At 32.1% G+C, this 16,825-nt stretch overlaps 1 protein-coding gene across 4 annotated transcripts in view; it reads left to right on the top strand.

The window, feature by feature from the left end:
• Positions 1-16,825, top strand: part of LOC140447662 (actin-associated protein FAM107A) — a 195,014-nt gene that overhangs the window by 96,855 nt on the left and 81,334 nt on the right. The window contains exon 1 of one of the 4 annotated variants that reach the window (XM_072540451.1): positions 11,619-11,657. The exons of the other annotated variants lie outside the window; for them this stretch is intronic. Coding sequence (XP_072396552.1) covers positions 11,625-11,657 — 33 coding nt within the window. The 5' untranslated portion in view covers positions 11,619-11,624. Of the gene's footprint in view, positions 1-11,618; positions 11,658-16,825 lie in introns of those variants that run through there. 4 annotated transcript variants of the gene reach the window in all.

Below are 16,825 nucleotides of genomic sequence, written 5' to 3'. Positions count from 1 at the left end.
TAGGGTGGTTATTATTTATTTATGACTTTGAAGAGGTAAAATGCACTCTTTGATTCAGATTGTTGAGAAGCCTTTGAAGCGAAAGTACATGACTTACTTACTTTTGAAAAAAAAAGCCATACAATCATAAAAGTATATTGGATAATTAGCGGTAAGTTAAAAACAATATTTTATGAAAATGGCCATATTTTTTGTAAATATGGCCATGTAAAAATGTAATAATTTTTAGTATATTAGCTGTTTCAATGTCCAACAAAATTAGATTTTGTTAAACCAGAACGGTCCATTTTTTGCTAAGATCTGATAATATTTTACCTAAAGACGAAAAAACGTTCTCTTAAAGATTTAATATTTTTTCACTGTAATGTAAAATAAGACCTAAAAAATTTTTTTACTTTTTATTTATTACATTAAAAATATGGTTAAATTTTTTTTTTAAATTTAGAGCTGGAGCGTCCCCTACCCATCGTAGCATTTTCTAACTCACAGATTATGACTGCTAGCTTCAAAACCTACAATTAAAAAAAATTACGGTCAATTGAAGCCCAATTTTTTAATCGCTGCCACTTTAGTTATAACAAAAGAAAGGAAATCGACCTCGATTCGATACTCCATGAACATTATTTTTAAGAAACATTTATAATGTTTATAATAAACAAGCTTTTTTATCAAAAATGAATAATAAATTTGACCTTATGCTGAGTGACGGCGTAGCCGTGGTGGTGGGCTAATCTCTCTGCTACCGAGACGGCTCACAGGAAAATTGAAATCAGAACTTTAAATCGGCGAAGCTGTACAGTCAACAACGACTGAACCAGAATAAGAGGCAGACAAACAGGAGTAATCCTAGTCGCACGAAGAAGAAGAAGAAATCCGAAGCTCGAAAAACTTTGTAATATGTATCTCGGTGGAAAATGATCCGATTTCGATTTTTTTTTTAAATCTTTAGTAGTGGAAAATAGCAATATTTACGTAGTTTATTTTTTAATGTCATGATTATTTAACTGACTTTTTGCACCAACTATTTGAAAATTTTATATTTTTCTTACAAAAATTTCGTTCCAGTTTCTATTAGGAATCTTGTTTTGATTGTGGAAATTTGACAAACACATATTTCTGATGTTATTATAGTACGTACAATGAATTTGAAACAAACTTTTGGTCCAGAATTTTAGAGAATTATGATAAAACATTCAACACGTGAATATTTAATAATTAAAAGTTTTTGTGTTTTGAGTTCTGTCCGGTTTGTATGATAACGAAAAGCGCAATGTACATATTCACTTTGATAAAATATTTTATAATATTCATCATGCTTGACAAATTAAGCAGAATTCCTATCTATGTTTTAAAACTGGCTATATTGTATATGTTTTGTGTTTCCTTTATTTAGTTAAGCTAACAATCAAACCGAATTTTCAAAAGTTAATAATGGGAATGTATTTGTTTACAATTCCCAAAAAGCTTTATACAATGTTCCCAAAAAGCTTTTATACAAATGGAGGAAAAGCTTATTTTACACGTCATACAAAAAAATTATTCTATATAAAATGTTCTGATTGACCTGGAAATCCGTAATCAAGTATAAAAATTTCAAACTATTGGTTCGAGCGTAGGGAAAATAAAAGATAATGATTTGTACTGAACAAAAAAAATTGAAATAGAGAGCAAAATGTTAACTGAAATTGAAACAATTTCGAACAAAATTTATGTACACATTCAAATTCGTGGAATTTTTAGAGGAAAATTGCCAAAAGTTTCAATAAACACGTCAGCAATTGATACGTTGTAATAAGAAAATACCAAAAAACTGCTGCAGTTATTTTGATTAATTTTTTTTTAATTAGGTAAATGAATCTAGTGGTTTTGAAACTGTCAACAAACGTCAAATATAACATTGTCGGTATGGAAGATAAAATTAAAATTGTTCTCGAAAGTTTTAACCCTTAAACGCCCATCAATATGTAGGTTCCATGTATGCCCAAAGGTGGGTAAAAAATGTCCATCTCGAAAATTGATAATATATTTATTGTGAGTTGTTACAAATGTTATAATGCAAATGTTATAGAATTGGAATAAACTTGAATCTTATGCTTAGTACACACAGCATTTTCTGAAATATTAATAGAAACTATGTACAACTACAAACATTAAAAAACTAACGAACTATTAAAAAACAGTCTGAAATAAGAAGCCTAATCTAGCTTCCAATGTTCAACTGCAGCATCTCTGCAACTGAAAAAGACATTGGTTTTTTCACTGTGTTTGCCACAAAAATATATATTGCACTTCGCGCACACTACGGTTGTCTTAGTTTTTTACACCTTCCTTTCTACCAATAGCTTCTTTGATGCAAATGGAATACCACGTTTTTGTAGTGTGAGGTGTATCGTCAGATTCAACTTCATTTACGCCTTTAAGATTTTTATGTTCTTAAATTGAAATATTAAAATGGAATATTTTTTATATTCCATTCTGGGTGGTTAAGTGGAGAAAAGGAAGGTTCAAGGAAGCAATGTCTAATAATGTAAAGAATGTTGACAATGGTCACCTCCGTGTAGATCTCCTGAAACTGTATTTCCTCGCCATTTGGTCTATTGTGTAGACTCCGTCCTGGGTCGCATTATAGAATGCGACCCAGGATTTATATCAGTCTTATTCTTCCGGAGAGTTCCGGACTGGGAATCCGTAAAGGCGAATACACTTCAGTATAGTTTCCTATTTTAAGTTCTTTTGGTAACGTCAGGTATATTTTTGCGGTTTTGTTGCATTGTACCCACCATAGTGAGTTCAAAATCTTTATATAGTTCTTCTACTAACTTTATGGAAGTATAATTGCGACTTTCTCTATTGGTTCAGCTGGACACTTCACAGTACCTTTTGGTTCTCCAGATTCTGGTGTCATCCTTTTCACCTTTCTAGAATAAACCTCCATTTTCAGAACGTAACGAGATTTAAAATCTGCTAACATTCGAATGAGAATCCCAAACTTTAAAAGGACACCTTCCTCAAAACAGGGACATCATCTCATCAATGAAAACATTCAATCCTGTAGTAAAGTATCTTAGGAATGTCTCGTTCAATAATTCAAAGATATTTCTAAGTGTTACAAATTTATGTTTCTTTCGCCGTTCTTACCTTATCGCAAAACTTTAACAAATCTATAAATAATCTATTTAAAATTTCTTTTATAAATGGTATATATTAAAACACCCTATCGGGCTAGATCACAGAACGTTTTCGGAATTAATATTCCATCATCAGTACTCTAGATGTACATGTTTTGAGCCACAGATAGCACCCAGATAGCACTGATGATGGAATATTAATTCCGAAAACGTTCTGTGATGTAGCCCGATAAGGTATTTTAATATATGCCTTTTATAAAGGAATTTTTAAATACATTTTTTGTGATACATGGTATACAGCCAGCTACAGGAACTTAGTTTCCTTGTGGAAATGTACAAATCTGTTTCTGCTCATTGTACCAACGTAGATAGCCCTGCCAAATGCTTTTGACTACAAATGATGGCATTTCAGCTTAGTATCCAAATTTACACCTATCAAAATTAAAATACCAGTAAAAGCCAGTAATTCAGATTTGACGATTTTCTCCACATTCTTCCTTTCAGCCCCCTCATTAGTGTGGCGGATAATTACGTCGATTATGTCATCGTGGAGAAATTTAAAAAGTGACTCTGTAATAGACGCGACGACACCTTCGTTATGAAGACCTCGTTCTCGGAAGATGTTCTGCTTTGATCGTCTACTAATTCTTGGAGGATGAGCCAAGTATGCTCTACTTATTTACTCGCATACTGATGCACAGGTGTTACACTCGAGATGTCATTTTAAGAATCATCAATTTCAAAATCTTCGTTGTGGGGATTTGGTAAAATATAATCTTCTTTTTGAGTTCAAATTGCTTAGGCAAAGTGTTGCTAGTTTTCGTTCTACAGGGTGATTAATTAATTTTTTTTATATTATTTTTAGGGATATATTGAAAACGATTCAACCGATTTAAGTGAAATTTGGTATCTTGCTATTTTTTAGTATGCTTAATATAAAAATGATATTAGTTTTACCATTGACACTAGGTGGCGCCACCTACTATAACATTGGTTCAGTAATGTGGATATAATTTTTTGTCCGCCCTGTATAAACGTTCTAGGAAAAAAACATGAAATAACATTCAATTCTACACAAAAAAGGTATTCTTGTTTCAAATCCAAAAAGTACACACGTTTTCGAAATAAACGTATTTTGTTAATGATACGCATGTCTGTATTTAATTTTTCGCAAAACAAGCAGGTACCTAGGTATGCTGTGAACTTAATGGCAAAGTCAAGGCGTAAGTACAAATTTGTTTACTACTTGTTGTCAAAGTGCAGTGCGAGTCTATTATTATAAAAAAAGAATATGTGTGTACTTTGTACGCAGGTAAGAAGTTATACTTCTATGATTTCAACGAAATAAATATATTTTAAATACAAAATTTTATTAAAAATCCTTTATAAAAGGTATATAATTTAAAAACCTAATCGGGCTATATCACAAAACATTTTCGGAATCCATATTCCATCATCAGTGCACTAGGTGGGTATACATGTATTGAGCCACTAAATATGTGGATAACAACCCGTTAAAAATTGTTATTTAAATTTAGTTTACATTATATTATGGTGATACATTTTATGATGTTAAAGTTACCATTGGATTTGGTAACATGGCGACGTATGACTCAACGTGAAGTTGCTGGTCCTGAGACGATGTGTCTACGAGGACCTGATGAAAGCAACTAACTTAGTTGCTTTTGACTCAGTTAAGGCAGTGATTTTTCCTGTGCTATTATAACAACTCTTGTGGCCACCATTCTACTGATGTGATTGTTCCATTCTTTTTTCTCTTTAGTGTCCACTCGTTTATGAAGTTTTCTTTTGAATATCAGTACATCTAAATATTTCAATATTCTATCCATTGATTCTAAATTCTTAAAGTTGCGTTTTCTGTTTGATTGATTAGTCCGCTCAATTTGTTTTTTTAAATTCAATTTTTTATTTTTTTGAATGTTTTCTTCTAATGAGCTGTTATAGTAATGTCAGATGCAAATTCTATTATAAAATATAGTCATATTTTTGACCATATTACCAAGGGCTGTAATAAGCCCTTAAAAGGGCGCCTTGTCTAAATCAATTTTCTATACTTAGTTTAAATTAAACTAATCACTAATGTTTGGTGTTACCATTTGTTTGCAAAATTGAATAAACATTTATAGTCTTTTTATTTTTAACTTAATACATCTCATATATTTAAAGGTATTTTTATAAATAATATTAATTGCTATTATGTTATTTTAAAAAGAAATCTATGAGTAATATAATTAACAAATTTTAAGTACTTATCTGATAACAGAGTGAGTAACTTTGATCAGTAAATTTTTTATAAAAAAGTACCACAGCTCATCGTTTAAGTAAAAGTATAAAGTACATAAAGTGTTCGACGATAATAATAATACAAGCCTTACATAGCGTTTTTTTCTTGGTGGTTTTAAATTTTGTGTGTTTTGTGTGTATTTATTGATTAGAATTTATTGTGAATATATTATTTTGTGTAAAACTCGTACAATTAGTAGTACAATTATTATTATTATCTTTTGTTACCAGTTTTGTACTTTTTGTGGATTATCTGAGAGTACAAAGGAAGAAATTATATAAAAACCTATTTAGGTAAGTAAGATAAGAAACTGGCTACATAGAAACCCTTAATTATTTTTATTTTTTAGTTTCGTTTTAATTGTTTGCTTGATTAATTCGTATTTGGTGCCTTTTACTGTTGCCAATTTATTTTAACATTAGTATTGATATACTTCGGATTATACAACTTTCCTCTATTTGTACTCAAAACAATACAGTAGGTAGGTAGGTATATGCTATGTATATAGGTATACTTTTCTATTCAACTCCGCACGTACATAGGCTTAAGTGAGTATTAAGCCGAATCCAACTGCGCCTTGTGTGACAGTCCTCGCGCCAAACCTACCAGTTCACACACCGTCGAATAGGGCTGACTTGGCCATCTTCGGTCGGCGTGGTGAGCAGGATTGCCATTCTCAGAGGATTGAGGTTTTGTTAGAAGACGTTGACGTGGTTCTTCACGATTTTGTCTTGATCGATGTATGTTTCTATTTACATGCTGTTGCACTTGAAACTTCTTTGTAGATTGAATCACTTTTTCACAAAAAAAGCAATACAAAATGTCTCCATTATATGAAAACTCGTTGGATCCCGGCTTTACACCGTAAGCCAGCATTCCGGACCTCATGATGAATCTCGACAGAAGCAACAATTTACCTTATTTGCTAGTTCAGTTGGTGTTAGTTTTTACTTCATGTTGAACGGAACCGTGTTGTTTTTTTACGAGAGTGCTCATTAAATTTCCCTGTTTCATGTGAAACACTTCAAAGTTTTGTATATTGTATGTCTAGTTTTTTTACAATCCCTCCAGTTAAGAAAAGTGTACAGAGTTGGATTGAAGATTATCTCAATCGGTTTTCATATAATGGAGACATTTTGTATTGCTGTTTTTGTGAAAAGGTGATTCAATCTACAAAAAAGTTTCAAGTGCAACAGCATGTAAATGGAAGCATACTTCGATCAAGACAAAATCGTGAAGAACCACGTCAACGTCTTCTAAAAAAACCTCAATCCTCTGGTAATGAGTTCCATACAGACTTATGTAAATCTCTAGTCACAAGTAGTATACCTTTTAATAAACCGAATCATGAGATAATTAAAAACTTCCTTAAGAAATACTGTGTCAATATTCCCAACGAATCTACACATCGTAAAAATGTTAGGTCTACTTTGTATGAAAACATGATTGACAAGACTAGGAGTGAGTTGCAGGACAAATTAATGTTGATTTTGCTAATAAAACGACCGACAGCTGTGGCAGATTCGTAGCTAATCTTCTAATAGGCACACTTGGTTCAGAGTCTTCTCCTCCATATCTGACAAAATATCCCGCAATGGCAGAACTGGATACATTAATTGAGTTTATAGAAACTCCTGGGTGTCCTACATTTGCTGTACATCTACCATCATTTTTAGGTTTAAGAATATCCATCATGGAATATAAATCTGCAGTGGTTCCATTATTAACAACTTTATAATCTTCCATAGTTTGAAATAATTGAGGACTCCATAACCTTAACATGTTTATACTCTTCAGTGTCAAAGCGTTTTTAAAGTTCCAGTTTCCTGTTATTCTATATTCTCCGCATATCCTTTCGTGGGTTTTTTTTTGTATTAGAGGAAGACTGATATTAGCCATTCTTTTGGAACGTGCACAGTATCGTAAATTAAAAAAAAAATACATGTCTGCTTGATTACATAGAATTGGATAAAACAGACCATGCAACAATAACCAGAGTTATCGACGACAGCGTTAAACATTTGTTTCCTGGACCCACTATGGTCGAAAAGATTTGTCTATTCATTTCTGATACTGCTCTGTATATGGTGAAAGCGGGACAGTCCCTTCAGCTGTTCTCTCCCAATACCATGTTTTACTTGGTGCTTGATCCATGAAATACATCGTGTAGGAAATACGAAGCACGGAAATGTTAACTAGAGTAAAAAAGTGTTCTTCAAAGCTTGCTTCATACAAATAGACAAAGACAACTATTAGCTCTTCCTCATCCACTAGAGCCAGTTGTCACACGCTGGGGAACGAGGATTGAGTATATACTCTACTTCAACGATCCTTTCGATCAAATTAAAAATGTGAGCTTTTTTATTGTTGCTCCTGTTGTTCTGTGCTTAATGTGTGGTTGAAATTAAAGCTCTCTATAGAGGCCAGGAACAGCCAGCATTACATTACGTGGGTACGATTCAACAATATAAAATCACTTACTTTTTTCGCTCACCTAGTCGTGTTTTTTTTGGTTGTATTACAGAACATTGAGAAATTTCTAACTTCCGAAACAAAAGCCATTTGAATTAATTTTTTAAAACCTTGTGATCCGAAAGAATGTTACACTCATAACAACTCACTTCTCAAAAATCCCAGAATACATCAAACGATTGCAAACAAAATGCTTACTATTATATGAATCTATGAAAGTTGTAAAAATATGAAGAAATGGGTTGTGCTCAAGTAGATAAGTACAAGTAGCAGAAGATAGGAAGTAAGGCTTCACAATGGAAAATCTAAGCAAAGTCATGCTTTTGCATTTCAAGAAGAAATATAATGCATAATATAATGTTGAACTTTTACCATTTCATACATGTTATTTTTAAAAAAATATGTTTTCAATTAATTCCTTTTTATAGTCTTAACTAGTTTTTTCCACTCTTTACAGTCCTTCACTTGTACTTTCGAGTCTTTTGTTCCCATTTCTTCTATGTCGGTCAAGACGGTATCAAACCTCTTCCTTCGTGGTCTCTCTCTTCTGTCATTGTTCTCTTGCTTGTAGGACTCTTAGGACGTTTCTTTGTTTTGGCATTCGTAAAGCATGTCCCAAGCACCTAACTCTTTGTGCTCTGATTTTCTGCGTTATTTTGGCTCTCTTATAAATCTCCATTAGCTCCCAGTTTGTTGTTCTGCTCCATTCCCCATTAGCCTACTTTATCCCACCAAAAACTTTTCTCAGGATTTTCCTCTCACAAATTTCGAAATTTTTTTCTTCTCTTTGATTCATTGTCCAAGTTTCATATGCATACCTGTTAGTTGGTCTCACTATTATTTCATAAATTCAAATCTTGCCTTTAACAGTTTATTAATCCTTTTTTACTTTAAAAATAAATGAAAAGTAAATTTATTTTAATTTTTTGTCGTCTTTATATACACATAATTGATACTTTATGTATGAACCAACAATAGATTAGTGTTAAGTCCCTTAATCCAATAATCCTAAATCTGCTTATTACTATTCTCAAATACGTTGACTCTTGTTGGTTAATGAACCTGAATAGTTTTTCCTTTTCTATATCTATGTTCTTCAGCAGCTTAGTTACCTGCTTAGCTATTTTAATCTTATTCACTGCCACCCTAAATAGTGTACGTATATCAATACTATACCAATCTCCCAAATGTTTCAACCATGGTCTTTCTTCATCCTGGACAGCGTTTATCTGGTATTTTCCATGCTTAATATTTTGTAGCAACCGATATTTGGGGCCTCTCATTACATGTCTGAACTACTCGATATTGAGATGTTCTCGAATCTTCTCCACCCAACAAAATTTTAAAATTCTTTTATAGCACCATATTTCTAAAGTCTCAAGTCTTATCGCCACACCATAAAGTAAGACCCAGAACACATACAGCGAAGTAAGCGGATCCATAGTGACAAGCTCTCTGCTACAGAATATCTATAATATCTTGGACATCCTTCTGAGAAAGCTGCTGTGGCCTGATCAATTTTTAATTTATGTAAAATATTAACTAGTAATTTCTCCTTTTATGTATTCTGCTCTTAAATATTATTTTTTATTTTATATGTATATTAATTGCAAGTTTTTGAGCTTCCCCAGAATATTTTTAAAACATTCATTTGGAGATTACTTTTTGTCGACATACATATGCCATTCCCCGGTCTCCACGTCCAATTCTCGCTTGAATAAATTCTTTTTAATTTTTTTTTACATAAATTTAATAAAAAAATGTTCAACGATAAGTTCTTTGCATCATATTTATTTTATTTGTTGCGGATCTGAGTCAGTGTTCTAAGTAATTAATGTTTACTGTAAAATATTTACGATAAAATTTCTGCTTCATGAAATTTCTGTGGCGCCTACTCACTCGATGATTTTAAAAATATTGATAAATTGATTATAAATCCATTTTTTGTTTACAGTGTATGAAGGGATAATTATAAAAAAACTGATTACGGTTGATCCACCCATATATCTATATAAAATTCTATAGGTAATATGTAGCTATCGAGGGAAATCATGAATGAAATAATGTAGGGTATGCAATAAAAAATCGTGGTTTGTCATTTTAGTTACTACCACTTATATATAATAATAAGTAATATAAATATTCCCAACCTAAATTATAAAGAATAAGTTATAAAGAATAAATTTGTACTTACTTTTAAACACGAATATAAAGAAACTGAGAGAAAGATTTAGTTCTTTTGGATATCTTTGTAATAAATACAAGATAGATATTTTTCAGGAATTTGAAATAAATCGGACACATGTTCATTTAAAGGAAAACCTCATTTATCATATGTGCGGTCAAATTTAAGTAATTTATAAAAGTACTGGGATATAGGAAAATAATGCAAAATGAGCTTCCATCTGCTTAATAAGAACCTGGTTACTTTAGAATCTAACATTCCTGTGGAGTCATTACTGTTTGTAATGAAGCGGTGGCTATCTTTATACATATACTCGTGTACCTTCTAAGGCCAAAGTTAACGCTGAAGATCTTTGAAGATAGTTTGGTCAAAAACTTAAATCTTATAAAAAAATTGTTAATTGCATGTACAAAAAGTTGAATCAATCTAAAACAAAATGAATGAGGGGGTAGACGTAATGAACGTATAGTAAACAAGTTTTCATGAAACTCTGTTTTTCACCGTTGGGAACGTTGCCTATTTAAATCTAAACAGAAACTATCTCCTCTAAATCCAATGAAAACTTTGTGTTATGCGATTTTTCAGTTCTTCCAGGTTATGAATTTGCGTTAAATTAGTTTTTTTATGTTAGTCCACTGTACCACGGTAAAAATATGACATAACCTCCGATTTTCATCAACACACATCGATTATGATGAAATTTTGGAATTAACCTCTATTTATCGTTAACTTCTAAATCTACCCTATGCCGAAGTACGCTTTTACCTTGGGGTAGAACTAACCTCAACTGGGGAGTTGGAACCTATATTAATATTGAAATATTAATTCTGAACTAATATTGAAAATTAACTTCAAGCATCGATAGAAATGAATTTAGATTGTTATTGTTTATTATTATCATCAAAAATTTTGGGATTACATTGTTTCTAATGTTGTTTTTGCTGTTGCATCATCTTGTTGTAAATGCCTTTTTTTATTCCTCTTCATCTAGTTTAATTACGAGTTGATGATTATCACGGCAATATGTTATGCAGCTGTAGATGTGTCTTAAAAAATATATAATTTAACAATCTCCTGACGTAAACAAAATTATTAAACAATCAATGTTTTGCGACAAATGAGAAAATATACAGACTTTTGCTCTAGTATACTTAAGTATTAAAAAAAAAGAAATATTTACATACACACTTGCTTACTTAAATATATGTGCATAATAATTACTAATACATAGTACTTTATAATGAGAATCATTAATTAGTAATACCACATTAAGTGGCTAAGCATTCTTTAAATATCCTGATAGTCAGTTGCACCAATCCCCTAATGGAATGATGATGTCTATCAATTAACAAGAAACAACAAAAACAACTTAATTACGTTGGTGTCGAACAGATCATTCTATTGTTGTGTTTACTTTTGTTTTCGTGTTATTGCATCTTGGAAATATGATTGAAAGTGATACACTAATCTGAACGTTGTTGTGAAATAAGAAATATAAACAATGGCCGTTAAATCAAATGGACTCTAGGAATATATGATTATAATGGCAGCTTTAAAAAAACAAACTGTGCGTATATATTTAGTAAGTTTTAGTTTTTGTTTGTAGTTATTGTGTTATTTTTAAATACTTGCATTTAATTTTCAAAACATTTTACACACATTAGAATTTTGTTTTTTTGTAAAACATGTGGGGTTTGTTCAAAAACCCTGTGAAGATCGAAATGAAAACGTTTATCCAGCTAAAACTTTTACCAAAAACCTCACAGCCCATCACCTTCAAATAACCTCCTCTATTTCATGTCGGGGTCAAACATACAAAGTCAAAGAATATTTATTTTAAAGCAATTTAATCACCAATACATAAAAATTAAAGTAAACGGTAAACTCTTGAAATAATAAACTGAAACCACTTGCTTTAAGGTTATTAACATAAACATTTTCAATGTAAAACGACTAATCTTTAATTTTTTTTTATTTATTTGTGTTTTTTTAGTAGTCAGTGGAACCACCCCTAACCTTTATCCAAGCTTGAATTTGAGTGGGCATGCTCCTAAACAAATTGTCAATATTGTGTTGTGGCAGGTTGTTCCATTCAAGAGCAGCTTGTACTAGTTCTGCAATGTTTTGTGAATTCTTCTGGTAAGCTCTAATTCTTCTTTTAAGCATATCCTACACTTGCTCTATAGGGTTAAGGTCGGGTAAGCAAGTAGGTCATTCCAAAACAGTGATATCTTTTGCTTCAAAGAAGTCTATAATCACTCTTCTGGTATCTGCAGGCGCATTATTATGCATGAAAATTAAATTTTTTCCTATTGCACCTCTTCAGAGCCTAACTACAGTTTCTAGAACTAAATCAACATACCTACGAGCTGTTATTGGTTAGATGAAAATTAAGTAAGTTTTTTTACTGGTCATAATGCCTTCTCAGAACATGACACTTTCTCCTTTATATCTGTGAACAGATCTGGTAATTTCTATTTTTGCTTGTCTTGTTCGCTCTCTAAGAACAGGAATTCGTCGATCATATGATTTTTCACAAATCCTAGTTCCGACTTAAAATTTCTAATGATCCAGTTTTGGTGTTAAAGACACCAATTTAGGCAATCAATATTGAGCTGTGTGGATAACTCGGGAACCCAGAACTGTCTACTGCTGTATAGTACTTGGGTAAGAAGTCTTTTTCTTATCATTTCAACTGAAACACTTAAACCTGTAGCGTCCAAAAGTTGCCATTCGAGCTGTAGGTGAGAAATTGTTGAGTCTCATCTAGTTAATTGGCCAATGAAACGATCGTGGCGAGCCATTGTTACTTTTTGGCCACTTTGTTTTGTTCTTTTCTTAAGGGTTACTAATTCCTGATACCTAGCATAAGTTTTTGATACAACGCCCTGTGTTACGTCAACCACTGCCGCTATGTCCCTCTGAGACATTTCTTATTCCACAAGACCAATAATCTTTCCCCTTTCCACCTGCATTAACCCCACATAAGGCAAATTTTCGTTTTTGAACGCAAAAGTAAGTATTTATTTTCATTTAATGTACAACTAAAGCAAATATTCTATAACGTACCGAGCTGTGTTATCTGATTGTTTGATCGGTTTGTTAATTTTCAATAAAAACCTTTATTCTTCGCAATAACAAGTTTTTTCAAAAGAAATAAATATTGATTTGAAATACGTGGTGATTGTGTGTATATATATCCCTAAGAAGAGTTGTGTACCTATGATCAACACTGCACACTGTAAGAGTTCTTAACATACAGCTATGGTGGACTGGAGAGTCTTGTTGTAATCTATAACTTTCTCTATCAAGAATTTTATTACTTGTAGGTGGTCGTTCGTTCCAAAGCCACTCCTAAATCCGGATTGTTCTAGTGGTTGGTGAAAATCTAGCTTACGTCCCAGTCTGTTACAGAGATATATAAATGAGATAACAAGCTGATAGATAGGTCTGTAGTTTCCAATTTTACCGGGATCTTTTCAACGGGAACTTTACCGAGATCGTAAAGTATATCTACCCGCTACCTGTGTGCACCTTACCCTGTAGAATAATTTGAAGCATGCTGTACCGACGCATTACGTGACCCATATAGTTTGTTTGCGATGTTTTATAACTATGCATTTTTCGCGTTCCTTTCTCATTCTTTGCAAGACCTCATTATTAGTAACTCTGTCTTTCTAAGAGATTCTCAGTATGTATCTGTAGCACCCCATTTCAAATGAAAGGCGCTTAATGGATGCCTCAGATAAGGTCCATGATTCCGCTCCTTACAAAACAATGGAGAAAACATAACATTTCAGCAAGCGGCCTTAATTGGAAGTTGTAGATCGTGATTACTCAATATCTTTTGCATTTTGATGAATGCTGATCTTGCCTTCTCAATCCTTACCTTTTATCTCCGTCGAGTATTCCCACCAATCATTCAAATTTATGCCCAGGTAGCAGTAATTAATGACCCGTTCTATTGTTTGTTGGTTGACTAACAGTTGTCCAGGTGTTATTTTTGTTTTTACTGATGACCATATATGAGTCAAACTTTATTTATTTAGTATTTACTGTAGTATTTACCGTAAGTCAAACTGGATTATTTGCAAAAAACAGGTAAATTTTGCAAAAAACCTTAGATTTAATAAATGGCACTTTTTTGTGACCGATAACTGCTTTATTAGGTAAAATATAATGATTTTTTTCTTGAAAGTTATTGTGTTTGTTGGAAAGGAAGAATATACCGAGTTTTGTAGGTATGTGAACTATGTAAAAACAAATTTATGCAACTAACATTTGCAAATACATGATAATAGTCAACTATTATCGATATTAGTGGTTCTTCGATTAGTCTGTTTTTCAAACCCAGTGTGTTACGAATAAGGAAGAAAGCAAAGTACAAAAGGTCTTACAAATTATGTGTATATATTTATATTAATTCCTAAAGTTCCTATGGGTCCTCATCATCAATACCATTATTTTCTGCAGCACTCTCGTTATTATTTGTCCGTACGCCAGTATCTATTATTTTATAAAATGTGAGATCCGGCTGTTCTCTCCAATTTTCACCAATGTGTTTTCTAAGGATAGTGTCTATTGACGATTTATCTCCTTTTAATAAACATCCAATCTGTTTTAACTTAAGTTTCAATAAAGAAATATTTTTCCCTTTTCGTATTATAGACTTGCTGAACGCTATGTCAGAATGATAAAATATTTCCTCCCTTACGATGGCCTTATGATCTTTGGCTTTAGAAAATATAAATCTTTTCGATGCATTACATTTAAAATGCTACTGGGGAAACTTTTTAACAACAACGTCACTCGTCGTTCTCCAGTCTGATATCTGCCAGTCTTTACCAAGTCTCAGCACCTTTGAGTGTTTTGCAACTATATCTTCATATTCTTTTCTGTTCATTACAACGTTCTTCTTTTTTATCTCTCTTTGTATCAGACCGAAAATCCTATCTGGTGGCAAAAAGGAATGACCAACAACAGAAAACGTAAACTCCACTTCCTTGATGTGACCAGCTGTTTCATAAACCAACCAGTAGATTATCATAGACATCATCGTGCTATTTTTGTTCTCTCCGCCATATCCAGCTGCAAATAGGTGAACTTTTTCGATTTGATTTTTAAAGTTAAATTTTATTGGAGTATCATGTACAGCAGAGGTAACAGCATTTCAATGATGATAACGGTGGGATTTCGAATTTCCAGCCTCGATGGTGAAATTCTCGGTAAGCCGCGCGATCGGGAAGCTTTAGTAAGGAAAGATTTTTGTGACAGTCAAAAGAAAATATTTGTATATTATGATTTCATTCGTTTTTTAACAAATAATAAAAGCATAATCTTCAAGAACTCAGTATGAAAGTCATCTGGGCTTGCAGCCTTACACTCCTTGATATTTTTTATTTCTTCTACTTTTATTTCGATGATTGGTGGTTTGGTATGGCTTTTGTTTTCTGCATGGTGGTGTGATTTCTGTTGTCCTCAAATGTTATTACGTAATTCTTCCAAATTTTTGTTTCTTCTATGTCAATTACTAGATACCCCTGAGCGTCGCGTCGGTTAAATTTGTACATTAGGGCAACATATTTATTCTAAATTTGATCTACTAGAACGCTACAAGTAAATAAAATTAATTGTACATCTTGATATTATCTCTTTTTATATATTGTGTCCCAATATCATATTGGGACTAAAATATCTATAAATTCTAGTATATTGCATTTTGATATATTCAATATAACAAATGCTTATTAAAGTTAATTAAATTTAGCACTTGAGTATGCATAATATTTACATCAAACATCTGCGTAATTGCAAGTTTTGCTAAAGAAAGACCCCGTTTATTTGATACCCTACATTTTATCACAGTTTGTTATGAAACAGGCTCAACTGTAAAGCCGTACCGAATATTTGATAGGATTTTCTATAAATAGTTTATGTTTAGATTTCAACTACAAGATGTGGAGTGTATATTTATGAAGGTAATAAACTAAACAAGCAATGGCGAGTTATTTTACAATTTCCTCTCGGCTGTTATATACTGCAAAGTTTAAAAACAAATGTTTGATATAACATTAATTTCGCGTTATTTGCCGTTTTAAAAAGCCTTGATTTTAATTTGGTTTTAACACTTTAACTCCCTGAGTCCTGTTACCAGAAGTGGTACACAGTAAGTTTTACCACGTTATACCTCATATTTATATGGTCACATAATATTATATACTATTAGGCAGATATTTTATAAATTTCACTGAAACTAAGATGTATTATTTTTGTCAAATTATTGTATTAGAAGAGTTACAAAATGTGTAATTTTGCAAAAAAACTTATTCAAAAGATCATATCAAAATATGGTACACACGGTTTGCAACAAAAGTTAGTGCCTGAAAACTATTTACAACAAAAAACAGTCATTGCATAAAAACTTTTCACTACATAACTTGCAAGATGTTTTTACTCTCTTGGAATGCTTCATATCATACGCTCTTCCATTTCTTTTGCTAACGGTGCGCACCGTACTGTTGTGTTTCTCCTTTCTGGTTCTATTTCCTCATTTTTCTGCTAGACGGTTGTAAGAATTTTGGAACCCCAAAAATATTCAAAAAAGTTTACTACTCCTACCCCCGGCGTTCCTCAATATCCTAATATTATAATATTCCCCCTAGTAAGGGGGAAAATGGAAAAAAAAAATTTTTCAAGAATACGTACGCCATAGAAAAAAATGTTTCAACTAAAAAA

The sequence above is a fragment of the Diabrotica undecimpunctata genome, chromosome 8, assembly GCF_040954645.1.
Source record: "Diabrotica undecimpunctata isolate CICGRU chromosome 8, icDiaUnde3, whole genome shotgun sequence".
Classification (NCBI taxonomy): domain Eukaryota; kingdom Metazoa; phylum Arthropoda; class Insecta; order Coleoptera; family Chrysomelidae; genus Diabrotica; species Diabrotica undecimpunctata.
The sequence above is the reverse complement of the archived record's forward strand: the minus strand, read 5'-3'. Positions and strand labels throughout refer to the sequence as shown.